A 26,484-nucleotide genomic window follows, 5' to 3' on the forward strand; every position below is an offset into this window, starting at 1 on the left:
AGCCGAGATCGTGCCATTGCACTCCAGCCTGTGTAACAAGAGCGAAACTCCGTCTCAAAAAAAAAAAAAAAAAAAAAATAGTAAGAAATTACCCATTCAAGTTCTGTTTATTGTAGTAGGAAGGCCATTCACTATCTTCATATCAAACTAAAGCCTAGAGATCCTAACTGATTAAGTCCTCTCCTCCACGAGAAGTACTGTGTATGCTGCCTTAAATTATGCCCAAGAAGGCAGCTATAAGAAACAAATGATAGTTTGTCATCACTAGCATATATGTCACAAACACAGTAAGCACTGTCAAAAAGCAAAAGACAATGAATTTCAAAAAGGTGTCCGACCTTAAGAGAAAGGACCAATGCCCAGATGTTTGCAGGTTTATCCAAATCTTGGGAGGAACATAAAAATCAAAAAGTCTGACCCAGTATGGTGGCTCATCCTCGTAATCCCAGCACTTCGGGAGGCCAAGGCAGGCAGATCGCTTGAGGCCAGGAGTGTGAGGCCAGTCTGGTCGACATGGCAACACCTCATCTCTACTAAAAATATAAAAATTTGCCAGGTGTGGGGGTGCACAGCTACTAAGGAAGCTGAGGCACAAGAATCACTGGAACCTGGGAGGTGGAGGTTGCAGTGAGCTGAGATTGGGCCACTGCCCTCCAGCCTGGTCAACAGAGCAAGACAGTCTCAACAAACAAAAAAGGAAAAGTAAGACAGACTTAGAATTACCTACCTAATGCAGGTAAATTGCCTAACTTAGGAACACTTACCAGTATTCTTTCCAATGCTCCTTTATATACTGATTTTCTTTATTGATCCCCAGTATCTCAAAATGTGAACTCAGTAGTTAAAGGATGCATTTTTCCAAACTTGAGAATATTTACAAAATTGACTTGTTATAGCTACAAATCTTCTACAATATGACTGATTATTAAACATAAAGATTCTAATATATAAGCTTTCTCATACATCTTAAAGTTAGAAGTCTGTAAGACACCTGAGTTTTGAAAAATGTATTTCCCAATGCTCAAACAAGGAGCACTAGATTATTCCGTACACACCTTAACTTCTATTTCCCCCACCTGGACATTAATCAAATCACATAAACTGTCTGTACCCACATTTCCTAATTGGTAAAATAGGGATAATGATGGTTCCTATTTCAAAGAGTTGTTGTATCGCTTCAATGCCATAATAAATATAAAATACTTAAAACAGTACCTGTCACATAACAACTACAGAGGTCTTAAAATGTATGAAGCTGCTGTAACATGTAAAAGAGAATGAGTCAAGGATGGCTAGATGTGATCTGAATTCAAGCTCTAGGATATATTCACTTTATGTCTTTGAAAAGCCACTCAGCTTCCTGGAGTGGGACAATCAAATGTATAATCCAGATAATACTAGTCTGCCCAGCTCCTGGAGCTACCAAGGTACAATAAGGTATGCTAAATGATTTTTCTATTATAAAAAGTTACTATTTATAAGCAATAACATCTTACTTGCCTAAGCAAAAAATATCACTAAGCAATAAAAATGTCAGACTGCATAATGAATTTAATCCTCATTCACAAATACTCAGGTTAAAGATAATCCTGCACAACGGTTTTTCACCTACGGCACATAAAAACCTGAAAAGCAAGGGGATAAGAATCACATAAATTTACCTAGAATTCAATGACAGGGACATATGTTTTTTAATTTTTAATTTTTTTTTGAGACGAAGTCTCACTCTTGTTGCCCAGGCTGGATGGAGTACAGTGGCGCGATCTCGGCTTACTGCAACCTCCACCTCCCAGATTCAAACAATTCTCCTGCCTCAGCCTCTCAAATAGCTGGGATTACAGGCACCCACCATCATACCTGGCTAATGTTTTTTGTATTTTTAGTAGAGACAGGGTTTCATCATGTTGTCCAGATTGGTCTCAAACTCCTGACCTCAGGTGATCCACCCGCTTCAGCCTCCCAAAGTGCTGAGATTACAGGTGTGAGCCACTGCATCTGACCCAATAACATGTTCTTAATGATAATACTATGTCATCAAAACATGATTAGATTATATTAAATATTATCTGACTAAAGCAGCAGAAAATTATCTAATACACTTCAGAAAGATGTATAATTAAAATAGCTAAAATGTGCAAGTTTCAGTGCTTGAAAGGATTTCAAATTATCTGACTAAAAAAGTCTCACACATGAAACAACTTATGTATTCACCACTGCAGTCAGAAAACTGAAAGAAGACACCACGAGTCATATAAGTTTTTGTTGTTAAAACATTAACAAGCCAGACAAACTATACTCTACTTGAGCCCAGGATATCAGGCAAAAGCCTCCATTTCAATGGAATTTAACAACTGTTGTGTACTCTCTTTAACTTAATAAAAGTATCACAAAAAGTCTACAGTGACATATGTGATAGCCTGGAATTACACATCTGAATTATTCAATTCAGTTCACAAAGCAGTGTCAATAGCCGGGCACAGTGGCTCATGCCTATAATCCCAGCACTTTGGGAGGCTGAGGCGAACGAATCACCTGAGGTCAGGAGTTTGAGACAAGTCTGACCAACATGCCAAAACCCCATCTCTACTACAAATACAAAAATTTGCCAGGTGTGGTGGCACATGCCTGTAATCCCAGCTACTTGGGAGGCTGAGGCAGAAGAATCGCTTGAACCCAGGAGGCGGAGGTTGCAGTGAGCCAATATTGCTCCATTGCACTCCAACCTGGGCAATAAGAGTGAAACCCCATCTCAAAAAAAAAAAAGCACTTCCACCAAAATGTTGCCATTAGATTTGAATAACCATTAGGTAGGTAAGGTAGAAATAACATTTATTCCCAAAGCTGTTGTGAGGATCAGATAAAATCTAACCAAACATCCCTGTACAGAGTCTTATAATAGGTGCTCAATTAACATTAGTGATTTTTCTAACAGATAAGAAATTGATAAGTAAAAAGATGGAGAAATAGGAACAAGCTCAGAAAGCTAACTGATTTATCCTCAACTGTGTGCTCTTTTCTTTTCTCACCAACACTCTATTAATTTCTACAAAGCATTTACTAACTCAGTTTCTTCATGATTGATTTCCAAGAAAATTTCCACACAACAAGAGTATATTCATTCATTCACAACATCTGAGTGCCTTCTATACAAAGGTACTGTTCTAGACACTTGGAAATACTGCAGTGAACAAACCTGACATGGGTGCCACTCTCAAGAAGCTGATATTCTAGTGTGAAGAAATAAGCAACAAGTGAAAAGAGCTTCAGATAGTAACAAGGACCAAATTGGACACCAAAATTCATAGATGTACAAGTCTTTTATATATAAAGGTGTAGTATTAGTAATTGCATATAACCTAGGCACATCTTCCTATATATTATCCCTAGAACATATAACACTTAATACAATGTAAATGCTATGTAAATAATTATTACACTGTATTGGTTTTTATTGGTATTTTTTATTTTTTCCTAGTATTTTTGATCCATGGTTGGTTGAATCCATGGATGTGAGATTGCTGGATTCAGAACCCACAGATATGGAGAGCTGACTGTATATGTAACTCATACTTTTCCATTTATTAATAACATACTATACCTTACTTTACAAAACCAAGAGAATAAGGTACCTAATAAGATAACTTACAAAAAGGGGAAAACAAAATTTAAAAGGTTAAGAAATTTCAACAGCAATGGCTTTCAAGCACTGAAATGTGGAGGAGACTAATGTTTTACACTTTAGCCTTCAAAAAGGTGATCATATCAATGAGAAGGGGAAAACAATATTAACAGTAAATCATTAACAGTATGGATCACATACCAAGATGAGGGATACAAGCTGTCATTAAAAAGTTCAGAGAAAGGAAGAGCAATGCTTCTTCTCAAATATTAATATGCTATCAATCACCTGATCTGGTAGATCAGGAGAGGGCCTAAGATTCTGTGATACTTTATGTCTCCATTTCTAACAAATTCAAGTGTAGCCAACATTGCTCATCCTTCTGGTCACAGATCATACTTTGAATAGCAAGAGTCTAATAAACATAAGAAAGATAAAAGTCAAATGTTCTAGGGAACAAAGTGAGTTCAATAAGAAAAGTTTAACAGGAAGAATGAGCTTAATCTTGTCTAGGAACAAGGAGACCACCCGACAGAATGAAGACTCATTCTTCCATTTCACAAGGAAGTACCCAGCACTGACTCGCAAAGTACACAGGAAGAGCTACACTGACAAGCCTATTGAAATGGACAATTAAAAGATTATTGACAGAGAGCATTTCAACTTACTGGACTGACAAAAATGGGTCTCTAGCCATACTAAAGGTAGAAGAGATGTTAAGCAATGGGATTTCTCATGAACTGCTAGGACAAATGTGAAATGGTACAAATACTTAAGAAAATAATTTGACATTATGGTTCTTAGTATAAAGGTCCATGAGCATCCCTAAGTCCCATCTATCATAGTGTGAGACAGACATATCAAGACTCAAGATACAGGAGAATATAAACTATGATTTAGTTCATATTTATTCATATAGACAAGTGAAAGTAATCAAACTGTTAATTAGTCCCTGTGGTAAAGCCACAAAAGAATCATTAAAATTTGCTTTAAGGAGGCTGAGGCAGGAGAATTGCCTGAACCCAGGAGGCGGAGATTGCAGTGAGCCGAGATCGCGCCATTGCGCTCCAGCCTGGGTATCAAGAGCGAAACTCCGTCTCAAAAAAAAAAAAAAAAAAAAAAAAAAATTTGCTTTAAAAAAAAAAAAAAAAAAAGCTAGGTGCAGTGGCTTACGCCTGTAATCCTAGCACTTTGGGAGGCCGAGGTGGGTGGATCACCTGAGGTCAGGAGTTCAAGACCAGCCTGGCCAACATGGTGAAACTCCATCTTTAAAAAAAATATATATATATTTTGCTTATATCCATTACTGGAGATAGTTTAAAAAAAAAAGAATCATTAAAATAAAACTCACCAATAGTGACTCACATAGTGGGAGAAGGGCCTGGAGGAAAGGATGAAAAGGGCGAAAGGGCTTCAAAGATACTTGCAATGTTCTATTTCGCAAGTTGAACAGTGGATAACTGAATGTTTAGACACTAACTTCTGTGAATGACACTGTGATATATTTTACAGTTCTTTGCTGATGTTATCAATGATCTTTAAAAAGTAATAATAATAATTCAAGGAGTCTGTGGTGGCAGATTCTAACAGCAATAGAGTTTAAATATGAAAGACTACAAATATAAAATGGTTCTTTAACCATAACTTAAAGAGGAAAAAAAGCCAGGGCAAAGAAGTGGAACACAGGGAGCTAAAAGAGACAGTACTTAAAATTTTAATATGGGAAAGTCCTGATGATGTTTATGTGCTAATGGAGCATACAGCTAACCCTTAAACAACATGGGCCTGAATTGCACAGGTTTAAGAATGTGAACCTTGCATATAGGAAAGGCCAACTTTGCCTATAGGTAGGTTCCGCAGGGTTCCATAGGGTCAACTGTAGGACTTTAGTATACTTGGATTTTGTATATGCAGTGGTCCTATAATCAAGTCCCTGTGGATGCTGAGGGACTGCTATATTACCAATACAGAGGAATTGATAAAATAGGTCTAAAGATAGAAAAGGAAGGGTTCAAGAATACAAGAAAAATCGGTCATGGCCACTATCAATGTGCCAGGAAGGAACAAATGTGATTAAACATCAGGTTAAACACAGGGTGAGATTAATCTCCAGGTTCACCTCCTACATCTACATATGGCTGAGAATGGTCATGAGGGTAGGGACTTTTTTCTACCTTGCTCACCAATATACCGAAGTATCTAGCAGGGCTAGATCTGGCATATGGTCGGCAATCAATAAATATTTGTTAAATGAATCAAGAACAGAATACAACTGGAGTATACAGATTCAAGTTAAACTAGATGGAGAATTTTTTTAAAAACATCATAAGTCTATTAGGTAACATTGTTTATTCAGTATGTGATGATGAAAGAGGAATTTCAGAGAGAAAGAACTTCATGAACAAAAGCAAGGTCATGCTTACTGCTTGAATAAGAATGTGAATCTAGGTCTGTCTTTAGCAAGACTTATTAAAGGAAAAACCAAGTAGTCTGAGTGTCTGGAACATACAGTTCCCAGAAAGCTTGGAAAGAAAGGAAATAAACCTGAACACAGATGCAAGAAGCAAGAACATTTTGGTGGCCCTTAAATTCAATGGAAAGTCACCAAAAACATCTAAGGAAAGAAGTTAAAATCTGAATGTTCACATTAAATGAATATTTTAAAGTATGAATGTTAGACTGAAGAGGGCAGGGGAAAACAATATTAAAATAACCTATATAAGATATGCGAACATAAACTAGGAGTATTATAAATAATAAAACAGAATGCATACTCATTCATTCATCCTACTCCGTCAGTTAACAGGTTCAGCATTGGAGATACAACATTGGTGACAAAGCATAGTCTCTGCCGTCAGCAGCATATATTCTGATGGAGTAAACAAATAAGAAAACAAACAAGATAGTTACAGGCTGTGGAAAATTCCAGAAAGAAATATAGGGTGCTGTGATGGAAAGTAAGGAGAAGAACAAGTCTACGATTCTATTTTGGACATGTTAAATATGAGCTGCCTATGAGTTATCCAAATACTGATGTCAAACAGGCAATGAGCATTCAAGAGGCATTACTGGCAGAAATATAAATCTATGACTTATTAGAATATAAATAATACTTAAAGCCACAAACAGGGATAAGAATATCTTGAAGAATACTACTATAATTACTGCAAATAATAGCAGCAGCTAAGCTTAAATGGTGACTTACTCTGTCCCAGACATTGCTGTAGTTATTGACATATATTCAGTCCATTTAAAGTCTCAAAACAATTCAGATGAGGAAAACGAGGCACAAAGACTTGCCCAATGTCATTCAGCAAATTTTAGAACTGGGATTCAAACCCAAGCAGTCTAGCTCCAGAGCACGCACTTGTATCAACTTCATTACGCTACCTATGTCAAGCAGAGACTAAAAGAAAAGCCAAAACCTAAACCATGAGGCACTCCAACATGCACAGATGGAGAAGAGACACAAACATAAAAGATGAGGATTAAGTGGCCTAAAAGGAAGGATAGTGATTGACTGGGGTCACACACCAGTAAGAATCCTCAGCATTAAGATATGAAAGCAAAAGAAAGAAAAGATAAACTATTAAAATTGATAGGGATACTGGCAATCATTTTGTGGATGAGAAAATGTATCTTCTGAATAAAACAATCATAGAAGTGTTGTAAGTTACTGGTGGATGTAGACTGAAATGCATGTTTCCTGATTACCAGTTCAGTGCTCTTTCTACAATTTCAATCTACAGTAACAAAGGTAGCATTCGGAATGACTCAAGAAACATTAATAAGGATGAGAGTGGCAAAGCCACTGACAGTAATCTGAGTGTTTATAATGACATAGGTACTATTAAACACTTTGCATACCTCAGAATTTCATTCTCACAACCCTTATGAGGTAGTACTTTATCATTATCCCCATTTTACAAAGGATTAACCTGAGACCTAGAAAATTTAGTAATTTGCAGAACATCATGCTTACTGCTAGAACAAGGATCTGAATCCAAGCCTGTCTTCAGGATTCTCTTGGCTAATATGTAACATTGCTTTTCGAAAAGTAACACTGTTAATCAAGACAGAAAAAAGAAAGAAAGAAAAGGAGAGCAGATTCAAGGAAGTTTTTTAAAACAGTATTTGGGCAAAGGTGAGTAAACCTTTATGACATCCACGTAGAGACCGTATGTACATGACTCCATGTACAAAAAATCCATTAATAAAATTTAGAGTAACCAGTATTCACTGTATCTAACCCAGTACATGGCATAAAGAACATAAAATTTAAATGTTCCCTATTTGATTTATGATAATTGGAAAACATTCACAATTAAAATATGAGCAAACAAGATAAAATAACCCTGCAACTGCATCATAATCTAGCTGCCTAAAATTATATAAATGACAGAAAGGCAAATGTCCATAGAGAGGAAAGTTGTTAGGAATTTATTTTGTTAATATCTACCCAACCGGTGAAGAAAAAAAGCAGAGTTACCCACTACTGTGCAATAAGAGATCATTCACTAAGCTCATCAAGAATCCGCATAGAAATAATTCTCAAGTAAAATAATCCTTTATCTGCTCTTATTATGATTGATTTTGGAGTCACTGATAAGCTTTTGATCTTTTTTTTGTTTTTGAGACAGAGTCTCACTCTGTTGCCAGGCTGGAGTGCAATGGCACAATCTTGGCTCACTGCAACCTCCGCCTTCTGGGTTCAAGAAATTCTCCTGCCTCAGCCTCCCAAGTAGCTGGGACTACAGGCATGCGCCACCACACCCAGTTAGTTTTTGTATTTTCAGTAGAGACAGGGTTTCACCATGTTGGCCAGAATGGTCTCAATCTCTTGATCTCGTGATCTGCCCACCTCGGCCTCCCAAAGTGCTGGGATTACAGGCATGAGCCACTGGCACCCAGTCACTTCTGATTTTTTATCCGATTTCAAAGGTGCTTCAGTAATCAGAAATGGTCCTTTTGGTGGTAGATATGAGCATTTTCACCACTGTAAAGGTTTATCTTCCACAGTAAATGAGTAAATCAACATTCACATGTACAAATCCTCCCCTGTGAGCAGGATTAATGGGTTCCTTAGCATTAATCAATTTTGAGAGAGCTGATAAAAAATGGTAATTTGTGAATCCACAAAATTGAGAACCTAAAATATTTAATGAATAAATGACCTCCAAATAGATTTAATGCCACTGATCTTTTGCCTTTTTCAATTCTAGAAACTAAGTGACTCAAAGAGTGCTGTTAGAACATAACAAATTTAATAAGAAATGTGCTCCTAAGGAATAAACATTTCCCAAGTGGGTAAGTGGTACTTATTTTAACAAGTGTAATCTAAGTCCACCCACCAGCTTTAGAGATTTGCAATCTCTAAAGACACGTCATTTGTTCCTGAACACACATCTGCCTCCCATGAGCCAGGGAAAGCCACAGTGCCAGTACACAGACCAGATAGGACTGCATTTTCAACGTATTACACAAGTGACACTTAGAACAAAACATTCCAAAGTTAAGCTCTCGCCTGCATCTTTCAAGCTCTGCTAACCATAGACATTAAACTCTTAATAATCGTAACACTGATTACACTGTGCTAGAGGTCACCACATAAATTTTTTTTATTTAACCCAAACAACTCTATGACATAAATACTTCTCATTCCCACTTGACAGATGAGGAAAGCAAAGCTTGGAAAGGTTAACTTGCCCAAGGTCACAGAGCTGGTTAAGTGGAAGAGCCTAGAAGACTGAATGAGCTCTTAACCACTAGGCTACGTTTTTTTTTTTTTTTTTTTTTTTTTTTTTTTTTTTTTGAGACGGAGTTTCGCTCTTGATACCCAGGCTGGAGCGCAATGGCGCGATCTCGGCTCACCGCAATCTCCGCCTCCTGGGTTCAGGCAATTCTCCTGCCTCAGCCTCCTGAGTAGCTGGGATTACAGGCACACGCCACCGTGCCCAGCTAATTTTTTTTTTGTATTAGTAGAGACGGGGTTTCACCATGTTGACCAGGATGGTCTCGATCTCTTGACCTCGTGATCCACCCGCCTCGGCCTCCCAAAGTGCTGGGATTACAGGCTTGAGCCACCGCGCCCGGCTAGGCTACGTTTTTGTATCCAGTTTGACTAAGTCAGTTCAACAGATTCAATTACATGCTGGATTTAAATAATGAATAGTTTCCACTTAAAAATAGCCCCGTGCAATTAAAATTTTCACATGAATTTAAAAGTACTTCCTTATTACAAGTATCTAAGATCCACATTAATGGGAAATAACCTTTAAAAAATCAAAGGGAGAGAAGATGCTTTTTAAAAAGAGAGGCAGGAAAGGTGCTTTTAAAACTAGAATGTCGTACAAATGCATTTTGCTTCGAAACAACAGAAATAAAATTTCTCAATCTAGATTTTCCTTTTCCCAGCTAAGTCCATTCCCTTACCAAGAATTTCCTTAACTGTCCTAGTTCACGAACCTTAACTACTAAATACATTTTAGGTCCTTCTCTTTGATATTCTTTTATGTTTTTCAGAATGAACACTACAAAAGAGTCTATTCTAATTATGCGGTTTCATTTAAAGCGCCCGAGTACAGGCTCAAAAGAGTGGCTACAAAGTACATCTCCATTTGGGAAGTTATAGATGTTAGACCCCAGCAGGGAAGCAGTGGAGTTTCCTTACTCTCTCCTTCCCAGAGCCCTGCTAAGTCCCTAAATCTTCTCGACACCTTCGTTAGCTGCTTGTCTCCAGGAGTCTTTCTCCAAATTCCCACTCCGGGCAACTCAAAACAAGACCCCAGAAACTTGTCACTCACACCCTATTCTCAGTCCCCTTCCTGAAGCCACTAGTGCCCCGTTAAAAGATAACAGAAGGTTGTCGCGTCTCCTGAAAAAAAAGTGAAGATGAAAGAGAAAGGTACTAGGGAAAAACTTTGGCCCAGCCACACCAAGCCCAGGGGCAGAATGCTGGGAAGTACGGCTGGCGGGATGGGGCTGGGAACTGCGCTCCCCACGTGGGCCAGAGGAGACGGAACAGCACTCACAAGGCCATCTATCTGCACTTGCTTCACGGCTGAATCTCCAGAGCTGCTTTTGCCTTTGCCTTTCCCTCCTGCGCCGACGGTGGAACTGGAAGACGTGGTAGAAGAGCCGGTACCTTCCTTGCGGGACGCCATCTTTCTAAGCAGACAGGAAGAAAGAGAAGCATGAGTTACCGGAAGCGGAAGTACAAGTCTCGCGTGACGTCACTCGCAGACCAGCGTTCGACGGGCGGAGCTGGAAGGAGAAGCCAAAATTAGGCTCCGCCTCCCTCCTCTTTTCCAGTTTTATCTTCTTTCCAAGTGGTAACCTTTGTGCATGCCTACCGTACATGTTCTGCCTCTTTCCAGTGGAGTGATCTAAGATGAAAGTAAAGTTTTTAAATGTTTAATCATTCACCATTAGGCGAACGGTCATAATACCGTTACAGTTCGCATTATTTCTGTAGCGTCTCTTTCGTAAAAATGCTTTCATTTCTGATTTTGCAATGAAGTGCTGTACTAGCTCGCATTATGCACATTAGAAAACTGAGAGGTGGTTTGCCCTACACTATTCTGTTAATTAGCGGTGAGCCAATATTGCATAGCTTGTTTTACGTAATTTTAGATAGCTACCTGTATAAACACTTAGATTACACAGAAATTAATTAAGACATGGAAACTTTTTTCAGAATTACCAGAAATAGTAGCCTTTTGCTATTAGTTTTATGTAGATATTTGCATAAGTATCAAAGAAGTTATTTTAGGTATTGTTGAAGGTTGATACAGAACATATTTTCTAAAAATCATGCTGATTTATGACACATTATTCTGAAATACACATCTCAAGTCTTTAAAAGAATATGTGCCAACTGTAAGAAGCCTTTTTAGATAAGCAATTTAAAACATTCTTTTCTACTTCCTAATGACTTTTTTCCTATCCCTTATTTTTGAAATGTTTATTAATTCCATCAAGATATATATAGAACTGGCAAATAGTTAAATCAATAAACGGCATATCCTGCCTTGAAGTGTTTTGTTGTTTTTATCATTGGGATCTGGTGTTATATTTCAGTCTGGAAGAAGAAATAGTTATATGTTACAAATTCTCAACACTACAAAATGGAAAGTTAATATCCATTCATTTCAAGTGTATATGAAATATTTATCAAAATAGACCACATCCTAGGTCACAGAGAAAGTCCACAAATTTAGAGGTGTTGAAGGTTGATCCTGGTAGAATTACACTAGAAATTGGTAATAGAAAGGTCACAAAAAGAGAAAAAGAAGAAAGAAAATTTCTCATGGAAGAATAGACTGGAGGCTAACGCCCTTTTTGACCTTAGCCCACCTGCACCCAGGTGAAAAAAAAAAAAACGAACTAGACTGGAGGTTTTTACCTATCACTAGGTAGCTGGAATGATGAGCATCAGAAAACAGCCAGGCTGCTTATAAACCATAATACATTTATTTATTGCTTTATCCTACAACATACATAACCCAGTTTTGTTTCAAAATTACGATACCAATATCCTCATAACAATAAAACTCAAAGTAAAGTTTAAAATTTCTTTGCAAATTTTGTGTCCTTGAAAATATCCAACTAAGGTTTTGCAGCCATGTGTGCTAAACACACTACAATGGGGTATTTTCATCTGTCCTGAGACAGTTCATATGAGCCCTCTTTATGAAATAGACTACATGTAAGAGATACAACAGAGAGAGAGAGAAAGAGAGAGCCAGAGAATATGAAGTAGAATTTGAATTAAGAAATCAATATAATCAATACGATCACCTGGACTAGAAAGGGCCCAGAAGTAATGACATTTCCTTCACTTGGATTCCTGATTTCATTTCCATCTCACTGGCTACCTCTTTTATTCTCAGTTGCCATTGCTGATTTTTCTACCCCTTTCCAACCTTTAAATATTGAAGAGCACCAAAATTTAGACCTTAAACATCTTCTTTCCCCTAATTTTGCTTTTATGGTAACCTCATCCACTTTCAGGACTGTAAACATCACATATATTCCGATTCCCAGATTTATATTCTCAGGACCTCTCCACTGAACACACTAGCATGCTCATCTGCCTAGTCAACATCTCCATCTAAGTTTCCAATAGGCACCTCTCACTTAATCTTTCCAGAATCGAGCTGCAGATACCACCACCCTCATCCCCAAAAATGTTGTTCCCACAATCTTCCCTATCTCATTTGATGACAGCTCCATTCTTCTAGTTGATAAGGCCAAAAACCTTCTCTGTCATCTTTTACAACTCTTTTTCTTTCATGCCCTATCTCTGATCCATCAGAAAATCCTATAGACTCCATCTTCAAAATGTTTTCAGAATCCAGACTTCTATTTCTGGAAAGATGAAGTAGACATATTTTTGCCAATTCCTCCTAGTTAGTACAACTAAATGCCTGGACATTATATATAAAAGAAACATAAGGAGACTAAAAAAAATGCAGAGAAGAAAGAAGACCAGCTAGGGACCTCGGGACCCAAAGTACAACAAGGTGGTGATTTCCCAAGGTTTCTATTTGTCACATATATCCCAGACTCAGAGTTGACATTCAGTGACTGAAAACAACAACAGGCAGACCAAAAGAAAAAAAAAAACTTAAAACCTCCAACAAAATCCTGTTCTCTGCACACTGTCAGTGGAGACCATGTGGGAGTGGAGTTTCATCCTTACCAAACAGTAATGAGGCACCTATGCTATTCCCCAAAGGTGTGATGTTAGAGGAAGCATAATAGAGAACCAGAATTTCATCACAGCCAAGCGGTAATGAGGTCACCCACCCCATGTGTCAGTGGGGACAACACAGAGGGCAGTAATGAGGCTCTCCTAGCCCTTTCATCAAGGAGGCATCAGTGAAGATCTAGCAGGATCTGGAACTCCCATTCCTCTATTAGTAACAGAGAACCACCTCCCAAGTGAGGCAATGGAGGCCCAGTGTTACTGTAACATCTCTAGGAAGTAACAAGAAGAGCCTACTTCCCTGCCCTTGTATTGCCAGAATGGTGTCAGAGGAAGCCAGCTAAAACAGAAGGTCCCAATAAGGTCCAGAGTTCAGTAAAAAAAAAAACAAAAAACCAAATGTCTATGTTTCAATTAAAAATCACTCATCTCGCCAAGAACCAAGGCATACATGAACTAGAAGATCTCAAACTAGACGAAACAAGACAATCAATAGATGCCACTGAAATGACAGAGAAGTTAGAATTAGCTGACAAAGATTTTAAAGCAGCCCTCATAAAATGTTTCCATAAACAATTACGAATGCACTTGAAACAAATAAATTTTCAAAAAAACAAATTCAACTTATCTAAGATATACGAGACATAAATAAGGACCAGCAAAGGACATAAATAGACACTTCGCAAAAGAAGACACACACATCACCAACAAGCATATGAAAAAATGTTCAATATTACTAAATGCAAATCATTGTATAGAAAGGTGAGCTTGGAACTGGCACAATCCACCAGTCATCTCACAGCAGTCAGGATGGCTATAATACCATTTCACAGCAGTCAGAATGGCTATAATTAAAAAGTAAAAAAATAACATGTTGGTGAGGTTTCAGAGAAATGGGAAAGCTCGTACACCGCTGGTAGGAATGTAAATCAGTTTAGCCGCTACAGAAAGCAGTCTGGAGATTTCTCAAAGAACTTAAAATAGAAGTATTATTTGACCCAGGAATTTTTTTTTTTTTTTTTTTTTTTGAGACGGAGTCTTGCTCTGTCACCAGGCCAGAGTACAGTGGCACGATCTCGGCTTGCTGCAACCTCCACCTCCTGGGTTCAAGCGATTCTCCTGTCTCAGCCTCCTGAGTAGCTGGGACTAGAGGTGTGCACCACCACACGCAGCTAATTTTTATATTTTAAGTAGAGATGGAGTTTTACCATGTTGGCCAGGATGGTTTTGATCTCTTGATCTCGTGATCCGCCCACCTCAGCTTCCCAAAGTGCTGGGATTATGGTGTGAGCCACCACGCCCGTCCTGACCCAGCAATCTTATTACTGTATATATGTTCAAAGGAATATAAATCATTCTACCATAAAGACACATGCACATATATGTTCATCACAGCATTATTCACAATAGCAAAGACCTGGAATCAACCTACATGACCATCAGTGGTGGACTGGATAAAGAAATGTAGTACATATACAGTGTACAATACTGTGTAGCTATACAAAAAATGAGATCATGGCCTTTGCAGCAACGTGGGTGGAGTTGGAGGATGTTTCCTAAATGAACTAACATAGAAACAGAAAACCGAATACCACATGTTCTCACTTATAACTGGGAGCTAAACACTGAGTACACATGACAAAGAAAGGAACAACGGATACTGGGGCCTATTTGAGGGTAGAGGATGGGAGGAGAGTGAAGATTGAAAAACTACCTATCAAGTATTAAAATAATTACCTAGATGTCAAAATTATCTGTATTCCAAAGCTCCACAACACTCAATTTTCCCATGTAACAAACCTGTGCATGTACCCTTTAAACCTAAAATAAAAGTTGGAAAGGAAAGAAAAAACAAAAAGACAAAATGGAAATTTAGAACCTAAAAAGTACAATAACTAAAATTAAAAACTCAATGAATGGGCTTAACAGCAGAATCAAAAGGAAAAAAGAAAGAGGTCAGTAAAATATAGATAGACTGATAGAAATGACCTAGTCTGTACAGCAGCTTAACAGCATGTAAAATGATGTACCATTGTGGAAAACAATATGTCAGTACCTCAAAAATTAAACATAGCATTACCAAATAATCCAGCAATTTCCCTTTCAGGTATTTATCCAAAAGAATTCAAAGTGGAAATGCAAACAGATATTTGTACATTGATGTTTATAACCTCACTATTCACAATAGCCAAAAAATGGAAACAATTCAAATGCCCATTAGCTGATGAATGGATAAACAAAATGTAGTACATACATATGATATGGTTTGGCTACGTCCTCACCCAAATCTCATCTTGAATTGTAGTTTCCATAATCCCATGACATGGGAGCGACCCAGTGGGATGTAATTGAATCATGGGGGCAATTATCCCCATGCTGTTCTCATGATAGTGAGTGAGTTCCCATGAGAACTGATTGTTTTATAATAGGCTTTCTCCTATTGTTCAGCACTTCTCTCTCCTGCCACCATGTGTTTGCTTCCCCTTCTACCATGATTGTAAGTTTCCTGAAGTCCCCTAGCCATGCGGAACTGTGAGTCAATTAAATCTCTTTCCTTTATAAATTACCCAGTCTCAGGCAGTTCTTTACAGCAGCCTGAGAACAGGCTAATACAACATATAATGGAATATTATTCAGCCTTAGAAAGGAATTAAATTCTAATGCATGCTACAACATAGATTAAACTTGAATAAATTATGCTAAGCAAAATAAGTTGGACACAATAGAACAAATATTGTATTATTTCAATTATGATATTTCTAGAATAGTCATATTCATCAAGAAAGAAAGTAGAATAGTGTTTACCAGCACCTGGAATGACAGAGAACTAGGGAATTATTATATAATGGGTACCAAGTTTCAGTTTGGGATGAGGGAAAGTTTTGGAGATAGTGATACTGTTGAACAACAATGCAAATGTACTTAATGGCACTGAATTGAACACGCATGGGAGTTTAAATGTTAACTTATGTTACATATACTTTTTTTGATTTTTAAAAATTTTACTCTAGTTTCATGAGAGATTAAATGTTACATATATCTTACCATAATAAAAAAAAAAAAGACTGGCACAAAAAATGAACAGAGCCTTGGGGAACTGTGGAATTATAAGAAAAAAAAACAACAGGCCAGGTGTGGTGGCTCACAGCACTTTGGGAGGCCGAGGCGGGTGGATTACTTGAACTCAGGAGTGTGAGACCTGCCTGGGCAACTGTGAAAAAACATCTCTACCAAAAATACAAAACATTAGCTGGGTAGTGGTGGCGGGTGCCTGTGGTTCCAGCTACTAGGGAGGCTGAGGTAGGAGGATTGCTTAAGCCTGGGAGGTGGAGGTTGTAGCGAGCCAAGATTGTGACACTGTACTCCAGCGTGGGTGACAAGTGAGAGCCTGTCTTAAAAAATGAAAAAAATAATGAAAAAAAATCAAACAATCCTATCACCAGCTGGGCATGGTGGCTCATGCCTGTAATCCCAGCACTTTGGGAGGCTGAGGCGGGCAGATCATGAGGTCAGGAGATGGAGACCAGCCTGGTCAACATGGTGAAACATCGTCTCTACTAAAAATACAAAAGCTAACTGGGTGTGGTGGCATGGGCCTGTAGTCCCAGCTACTCAGGAGGCTGAGGCAGGAGAATTGCTTGAACCCGGGAGGTGGAGGTTGCAGTGAGCCGAGATCAAGCCACTGCACTCCAGCCTGGTGACAGAGGGAGACTCTGTCTTAAAAAAAAAAAAAAAGAGCAGGGGTAAAAAGGTATTTGAAAAAATAATGACTGAAAGCACCCCAAATTGGGCAAAAATCATAACCTACAAATTCAAGATGCTTAGCAAAGTCCAAAAGGGATACCCCCAAAGAAATTCATAACAAGACATATCAAAGTCAAACTTCTGAAAACCAAAGAAAAAATCTTGAAGGCAGAAGAAAGAAATAACACCTTACTTATATAGGAAAAACAATTAGAATTAAAGTGAGTTTCTCATTAGAAACCACAGAGGTCAGAAGGACGTTATACATTTTTCAACTACTGAAAAAAAAATATCTATCGAGAAGCAAATATCCAGCAAAAATATCCTTCAAGAATAAACGGGAAATCAAGACATTCTCAGATGAAAAAACACTAAGAGTATTTGTCACCAGCACACCTACTCTGAAAAAATGGCTAAAAGAAGTTATAAAGAAAGGAGACGACAAAAACAAGAAGCAAACAAAATTTTGAACTATTTTTAAAGAAGAAAGAACACAGTAAATCAAAATGCAGAGAATTATAGTAGTCTTTCCCTCTCCTCTTGAGTTTCCTAAATTATTTTTTATGGTTAAAGCAAAAATCATGAGATTGTCCAGCATGGTTCTTAATGTCTGCAGAAGAAATATTTAAGACAATTACATTTAAATAGACATGTTTAAGGGTCATATAGAGAGGTAAAGTTTCTACACATCACTCAAACTGGTAAAATGACAAAGCACTGAACTGTGGCAAGTTATTTAAATGTAATGAAATCCCTAAAGAAACCACTAAAAAACTTTACAAAAAGATACACTCAAAATAACATAAATAAATCAATATATTATTAAAAATGTTCAAATAACCCACAAGAATGAAGAAAAAGAGAGAAATGAAAGCAGCGAGAATGAATTAAAAAAAAACTTAAATGACAATCTTAAGCCCAAATATATTAACAATTATGCTAATATAAATGGGTTTTTTTGTTTGATTTTTTTTTTTTTTTTTTTTTTCCTGAGATGGAGTCTCACTTTGTCACCCAGGCTGGAGTGCAATGGCTCAATCTCGGCTCACTGCAACCTCTGCCTCCCGGGTTCAAGCAATTCTCCTGAATAGTTAGGATTACAGGTGCCCACCACCATGCCTGGCTAATTTTTGTATTTTTAGTAGAGACATGGTTTTGCCATATTGGCCAGGCTGGTTTAGAACTCTTGACCTCAGGTGATTTGTCTGCCTCGGCCTCCCAAAGTGCTGGGATCACAGGCATGAGCCACCACGTCCAGCCAATATAAATGTTTTAAATCTACCAATTAAAGGAAAACAATTGGATGAATGGATAAATGGATAAAAACATGATCTATCCATAGGCTGTCCATAAGAAACTCACTTCAAACATAGTAATATAAGTATAATGAAAATAAAATGATGAAAAAATATATCATGTAACCAGTAATCAAAAGAAAGCAGGAGCAGCTATATTAATATCAGAAAAGGAAAAATTCAGAGAAAATAAAATAATCAGAGACAGAGGAGACATCACATAATGATAAAATGGTCAATCACAAATTACACACCAGAATTCTAAATGTGTATGCCCCAACAGAAATCAGAACTTACGTGAAGAAAAAACTCATAGAACTGAAAGGAAAAATGGGCAAATCTATAACTATGGTTGGAGATATTAACTCCCTCTCTCAACAATGGATAGAGCAACTAGAGAGAAAGTCAGTAAAGATATAAGGAACTCAACAATACCATCAACCAACAGGATCGAATCAGCATTTATGGAATACTCCAAGTACGAAATATACACTGTTTTCAAGTATCCATAGAACATAGAGGTCATATCTTGAACCATAAACAAACTTCAGCAAGTTTAAACCTCAACAAATTAAATGATTTCTGAATTGAAATTATTCATAGTATGTGCTCAAGTCACAACAGATTTAAACAAGGAATTAAAACATAGGATAACAAAATTCTCTCAATATTTGGAAACTAAGCAACATACTTCTAATAATTCACAGATCAAAGAGGAAATTTTGTGTGTATGTTTTAAAATTTCCCCAGGGAAATACATACACACAAATTAAACTAGATGAATATAAAAATATAAAATATTAAAATGTATGGGACACAGATACATCAGTGCTGAGAAGAAAGTTTATAGCTAACTGCCTACATTAGAAAGAGGAAATGTGTCACCTAAGCTTTCTCTTTAAGATCCTAGACAAATAAGAACAAAATAAAACTGAAGTATGCATAAGAAAGTAAATAACAGATTATGAGAAACTGAATATACTTAATCATCCAAAGATGGTAGGTCACAACCATTAAGTTGTCTTTCTGCCTTCTCGTAAGGAAGTTCAGTATTGTGGGTGTTAATTTCATTATGGATATTTATTTATTATATAAAATAAATTTATCCTGTATTCCCAACAAGATGTTCTTCATTCTCTTTGTCCCAGAAACTAATGTTTTTAGCATACTTCTGTAATTGCTGGAAATATTTCTAATTTAGTTACAGGCAAAAAGAGAAAGGCTGATGAGAGCCTTCCAAACTAAGCTGTGGGCCCTGCCCATGTGTGATTACTGCATGGGGACAGGAAGCAGAGGATAGCCTGTCACACTTGAGTGAGCAAATACAAAATAAACAGTCTAACTAGTTCTGCTTTTGTGGCATAATAACTCTACCCACTAGGAAAACACAACCCAGTGAAAGTCAAGCTGTGACCATTCCATGCCTTAGAACCAGCCAGTATTGGAGCTGCTTTCCCTCACTTGGCTAAGACACTTAAACCCCTTTCAATGCAGTAAAATGAGAGTCAGGACACCAAAGATGAGTCCCTAAATGTTGTTAAATGTCATTTTATAACGATAGAGAATGTTAATTTACAACAGAGAATGTACATTTAGGGGTTCATCTGGCTCGTTCTACATTCAGATGAGCCAAAAGATGTGTGTGTGTGTACTGTGCACACACACACACACGCACAGACGGTGTCTTACTCTGTTGCCCAGGCTGGAGTGCAGTTGCATGATCTCTGCTCACAGCAGCCTCAACCCCCACCCCGACTCAGGTGACCTTCCACCTCAGTCTCCCGAGTAGCTGGGACGACAGGCACACAGCACCACACTTGGATAATTTTTGTACTTTTTGTAGAGAAGCAGTTCCACAGTGTTGCTCAGGCTGGCCTCAAACTCCTGGGCTCAAGTTAACCTCCTGCCCCGTCTCCCAAAGTGCTGGTATTACAGGTGTGAGCCACCATGACCAGCCTGCCAATTTAAATTATTCTAAACAACAAGGAAATACATGCTATCATAGATCTAGATGTCTAGAGAAGGGCATACTCCAAGTGAAGCAACATAAAGGCTCCAGTTCCATTACTTTATAACTCTCTGCACTCTGTCTCCTGCCATGTTTGGGTTCTGACCACAGACTGGCTACCACTACAATCTCAAGCTCTCAGTAGCAATTGAAACAATACACTTTTTTGTTTGTTTATTTCAAGAAAACCTCTCCCCCGACCATAGAAAAAAGGTCTTTCTCATTAGACTCGCTGAGATCAATTTAAATCATAGGCCTCCTTTTACATACACATGTGAAATGAGACTATGGGAGGTTATACTTTAAAGAGCTAAGTAATTTGTTCAGTGTTTTGAAAGAGACAATAGAGAATATAAAGTTGGAGCCAATAAAAAGAAAATAATATTCATTTACACATGAGACTCAGCATGTGGGCATATTCTGTATGTTTTCTAAAATAATAATAATTTTTAAAATGACATTGGACTTTTTATCCCAGTATTTTGATTTATGACTTACCAACTAATATTTAATCAAAGTAATCTTGCAGTAAAAAAAAATTTTTAAGAAGATTCTAAGAGTGGCTTTCATTTTGTGTAATATCATGTAATTAATACTTCATATTGGTGTAATTCAATTATAAATACTAGACTTTGAAATAATATTCTACTGGATTATTGAAAGCATGTTTAATTTCTTGCCGCCAGGACTTCAGTTTCTGCCCAGAGTTCTCCTGCTGCTTAAAAATATATACAAAATCATGAGTGAAAGAGTTGTCTTCAACATTTTGTTAAACATAAATAAATAGTGTTTTTTAGAAAATCCTGTTAAAGCCGTAATCTGACATAATTTCCAATCTTTAAACTTCTTTAAGTAACAGTAATACTATTTGCTTACCTAGAGTAATTTTATAAGGATCCATTAATCTTCTAAAGTGCTATGATAGATTAAAATGAAAGACCCATGTAGTGTGAACTTCTCTAGCAGTTTCAATAATATAATTAAATTTCAAATGGCAGTTTGCTTTGCATCACAGTAAAACACATTTGCCATTGCAACTACTTCTTAACTTTTTGCTCTGCTCTACCAGTTTTTATTTTCACCATTTAAATTAATGCCATTAAACATTTTGTAGTAAAATGCCAATGGAGAGCACTATTTAAGTCTGTTAGAGACAGGCTGGGCACAGCGGCTCACACCTGTAATCCCAGCACTTTGGGAGGCCAAGGGGGACAGATCACTTGAGGTCAGGAGTTCGAGACCAGCCTAGTAGAGATGGTGAAAACCCGTTTCTACTAAAAATACAAAAATTAGCCAGGTTTGGCGGTGGGCATCTGTAATCCCAGCTACTAAGGAAGCTGAGGCAGGAGAATCACTTGAACCCAGGTGGCAGAGGTTGCAGTGAGCTGAAACTGCATCACTGTACTCCATCCAGCCTGGGTAACAGAGTGAGACTCTGCCTCAAAAAAAAAAAAATTATATATATATATATACACACACACACACATACATAAATCTGTTACAGAAATAATAAATTCCTTTCAATTTACCTAATACGGCAGTATTTGTCCTAAGTATCATTTCATCCAAATAAATTATTACAGAAAGCAAACTTGCTAGTCTAATTTTTTAGTGATCTAACAACAGTCGTCTGATAACTAATAATGGGCATTTCCTGTTTACTGTTTAGTTTAGAAATATCCTTGAGAAATAGAAATCTCTTGAAATCTTTTTCTAAGAGACAGCTTCTCCTTTGTCATTTGACCTGAAAAAAGAGCTCACTGGTATTCACAGGACCGATATACAGAAATCCTGCTTGCTTTCGTTAATTGACAACTGGGTGACACTAACATTTCCTTGATGTTCCTTACCCAAGCAGCTGGGGCTCTTCATATTTAACTAACTTTTCTCAACAGGAGATATATCCCACTGACATACCAAATTCAAATCAAATTGTTTATACTTGCAAGAGAAACAAATGTCAAGACAGTTTCTATAGTATTTAAAGAAAGATTTGGTTTATTTAACTTTGAAGACTTTTTACCTCTTAGAGAAAACGTATAAACTAGTATTCTGAATCTGTTCAAAGAAAGGGCAATTGTATTGACTAACACCAACCAACATCAAGGTTTCATCAAACATATCTGTCCATATAAAATTATCTAATTCTGGCAAGTAGTTTTAACTTCCTCTATCAGTTAACATTGAGTTTGGCTATATATTAAAGAACCTTATAATAACATTTTTTTTTAAAACCAAGATAGAAGTTTATTTTTCTTCTCATGTAAAAGAAGTCCAGAAGTAGAAAGTCTACCTTTGAAAAGACAGTTTCATAGTTGCAAGTGATCCAAACTCCTGTATTTGCTTTGCCAGTGTTAAGCAAATGACCTCCATTCTCAAAATTACCTCATGGTCTAAAATAGGTTGCTGGTGTTGCATCTATCACATCCAAATTCCAGGGAGTAGGAAGGAAGGAGATATAAAACAAAAAAGTGCCCACTGACTAGCTAAGTTGCTTTCCTTTAAGCAGCCTTCCCAGAATTCCATGCAACACTTATATTTACATATCTTTGACTAGAACTGAATCCTATGGTTATACCTAACTGCACAGAATGCTGGGGAATGGGCCAGGTCCTGTGGCTCATGCTTGTAATCCCAGCACTTTGGGAGGCTAAGGCAGGCGGATCACTTGAGGTCGGGAGTTCGAGACTAGCCTGGGCAGCCTGGCCAGCATGGTAAAACCCCATCTCTACTTAAAAATACAAAAATTAGCTAGGATGAGGCACATGCTTGTAATCCTAGCTACTTGGAAAGCTGAGGCAGGAAAATCACTCGAACCCAGGAGGCAGAAGTTGCAGTGAGCCAAGATTGTGCCACCACACTCCACCCTGGGCAACAGAGCGAGACTCCATCTCAAACAGAAAAAAATAAAAAGAATTCTGGGGGGATGGATTTGCTTTTCTGGGCACACTATAGTCCAGAATAAAATTGGGAGTCTATTCCTACAAAGAAGAGAAGAGATACTGGGTGAAAATTCATAGTCTGTGTCATATCTATTATGTTATATTTGGTGATTTTGGGGAAATGTCATGCAGCCATTAAAAATAATGAATGAGAACTCTGTCAGTTGATTTTGGGTAGATGTGTGTAGGCATTTCTACAGGGTTGTTAGGTGAGAAAAGCAAACTTTTTTACATTTTTCACATAACAGGCAACTCTACATAAATATTAAATTGTATATATATCCATATGATATATCAGTATGTGAACATGGAAACATTGCAGAGAGATACGTAATAGATCATCAAGGTGTTATCTGGGTAAGGGAAGAAAAAATGTTCTTCGTGTTGTTCTACTTGTTATAAGAGACATATTATTTTTGTAATTTGAAATAAAGATTTTTTTTGTTGTTTTATTTTAAAGATTATTCTAAAAAATGTGACAGCCTCCAGATCTGACCTTCGTAACACCTTCTGACATACATGTAATTTCACAGTAAGGCATTCCATGATGGAGCCTATCCTAGGGATCTTAGCAAAGACCCTCATAGGACCTCAATACGAAGTGGTTTATCTAAGTTGTCTTAAAATATTTATTTAGCTAAATTATTTATTTAGATACTATGTTAGCTACATAATGTTAGGAAGAAATTGTATTTTTTTTTGAGCTAATGAACATTAACAAATGTTTATAAATATTTAGATATGAATATAAGGCAGAATAATACCACAATAGATGTTAGCTAAATTGTCTAACATTTATAAAATTAAAATTATACTAACATTGGTGAAATTCAACAAAGTAACCTTTATGAATTATTTTTAATGTTTACCTCTTTAATTCCATTTAGGCCATGAATCTTTCATGAGAAAGTCCTATTTGGGAATTAGTCACACCTTTCAAAAATAAATCATTCTCATGTCAACTTGGCTTCATCAAAATTTCATGAAGGAAAAAAACTTCAAAATCATGTACAACAGCATAACATTATAAAACTATATTTGATCCAGACATAATAATATGAAGAGTATAAAAAATAAAGAAAAATAAATTAATCACCTACTTACTCCAGCTGAATGTGGATTTCTATTTGGCATGGAAAATGCCCACTGGACTGACCTGAGAAAAAAGCTAAAAACTAGCAATACTGTTATTAATTGCCGTTTCTTCAGTATAAGGTCAAAAAGTTTTCAATGAATATTAAATGTTTTAATAATGACATAATTTTCAAAATAAAATTTCAGATTTAAATTTATATCCAAATAGTTCTTTCAATAATGGCAATATTTGGCTTCTCCTTGGTTGTGGCTAGATATTGACTTTCCATTACAGATTACAGATAATTTGGCATCTAGACAAAAGTGTATTGAGTGGGCCAATTAATAAAAATATCCTATTGGATAAACGATGCTTTATTGAAAAAAAGGTCCTTCAGGAACACTAATGAGCATAATAATGACTTGTGGTGATTGCAATAAATGCCACTTCTTCTCTGAATAGTACCCCTCTGCCTTAATACTTATTCTGAATCAGAAATGGGCATTTTAAACAAGAACACTAAGTTTTTTCTGCATATCCCAGGACCATGTTTTAAGAAACACTGCTGTAATAGAAAACTTTATTATTTTTTCTATTTTTTTTTTTAAATTTCATAGAGACAGGATCTCCCTATATTGCCCAGGCTGGTCTGAAACTCCCGGGCTCAAGTGATCCTCGTGCCTTGGGCTCCCAAATTGCTGGGATTATAGTCATGAGCCACCATGCTCAGCCGAAAACTCTGTTTTAAACTTGATAATCACCATTATAAACTATCTTCATGTTTTCATAATAAAGATAGGGTGCAAACTGGCTCTGTCATATATAGAGAGCTTGAAAAAAAAATTGTGCCATAGTTTCGTAAATTAAAAAAAATAAAAATAAAGGACTAAAAATAAAAATAAAGGACTAGTGCTGTACCACGTTTTTCTTAGTACTGAAAAGTGGCCAAGGAGCTGGTAGATAAATCTGTCAGGCTATTTAAGAAAAAAATGTTTTAACTGTTTTGCAAGACTCGGTGGTATCATTCCTCTGTCTGTGGTGGGAGCATAGTTGGAGTAGTGAGTTGGCATACAGGGAAAAAAAGAGGATTCAAATTGAAAAGTACTGAGCAATTACACTCAAAGACCATGAATCCAACCCTATAAAAGTTTTCATGGCTTCCAATTCCTAAATTTATTTTAAGTTTAAATGAAAGCAGCCATCTAAGTGATGTGCTGGGACTCAGGTCATGGCGAACATTATAGTTCTTAGTTCCAATTTCATAAACCTATATATTGAAATAAACCCCAAATGCAAACAATGCATTCAATCACGTTGTAAATCATTTTCTGTGCTGGTTCTTTCAATCTTTAGCCAAAACTTGATCTGGGACAGATTCCAGGCCAGAAAAAAAATGCAAAATTCCATACTCCCCATTCTTTGATTATTTTGCCTTTAAGTGGATACTTGACAGTTAGCCACTGGGGAACTTGAAATTTTCTGATTCATTCTCCTCATTAATCAAATTCACCAAGTAATTTTTAAACCTTCAGTCAGCTTTGTGCCTTTCTGTTACTGGCCCAGTATGTGGTCTTCCTATGTCAGAGACTATGGACATAAAAAGAGTCCTTTAAACTCATCTAGACCTGTAATCAGTTTGACAGTGAGGAAGTTGAATCCAGCTTTCTTGGGGAGTTGCCCAAGATCAAACGGCTTAGGTTTGTGGCAGAACCAGGACCCAAGGTTAGGAATTCTGACTCTAGGCAAACGAAGCTCTTGAGAGTTCTTCCAAAACATTCCGTGTGAATGATTTAGGATAGTCTTAGGGCAGGAGGAAATGCAAAATGGTGGCACCCTTTGTCCTGACACATGGCTCCTGAGTGATGTTTGTTTCTATAGTGGTATAGCAAGAACATTTGAACTTAAGGCACGAAAAGTGGGTTCCAGACACTAACAAACTACATGCCCTTAGTGAACGTGCTTTACTTCTTTATGGGAAAGCAGCCAGTACAAACCTCCCCACTCATAGCTATCCAATGTATCATTTCGTTCTTTCACTTGGGAATTATAAACATTAAAGGGAATAATGTAAGGTAAATCACTTAGGACAGTG

At 37.1% G+C, this 26,484-nt stretch overlaps 1 protein-coding gene across 2 annotated transcripts in view; it reads right to left on the minus strand.

Annotated features, from left to right (window-relative positions):
- Positions 1 to 10,810, minus strand: part of EIF3H (eukaryotic translation initiation factor 3 subunit H) — a 109,778-nt gene extending 98,968 nt beyond the window's left edge. Inside the window, exon 1 of one of the 2 annotated variants that reach the window (XM_021671343.2) lies at positions 10,651 to 10,808. In XM_021671343.2, the coding sequence (XP_021527018.1) occupies positions 10,651 to 10,782 (132 nt within the window). In that variant the 5' untranslated portion in view covers positions 10,783 to 10,808. Of the gene's footprint in view, positions 1 to 10,650 lie in introns of both variants that reach the window. The other variant, XM_021671342.2, reaches the window with a different exon arrangement.
- Positions 10,811 to 26,484: the final 15,674 nt, after the last annotated feature.

The sequence above is a fragment of the Aotus nancymaae genome, unplaced genomic scaffold, assembly GCF_030222135.1.
Source record: "Aotus nancymaae isolate 86718 unplaced genomic scaffold, 86718_ANA_hifiasm-v0.15.2.pri h1tg000036l, whole genome shotgun sequence".
In the NCBI taxonomy this organism is placed as follows: Eukaryota; Metazoa; Chordata; class Mammalia; order Primates; family Aotidae; genus Aotus; species Aotus nancymaae.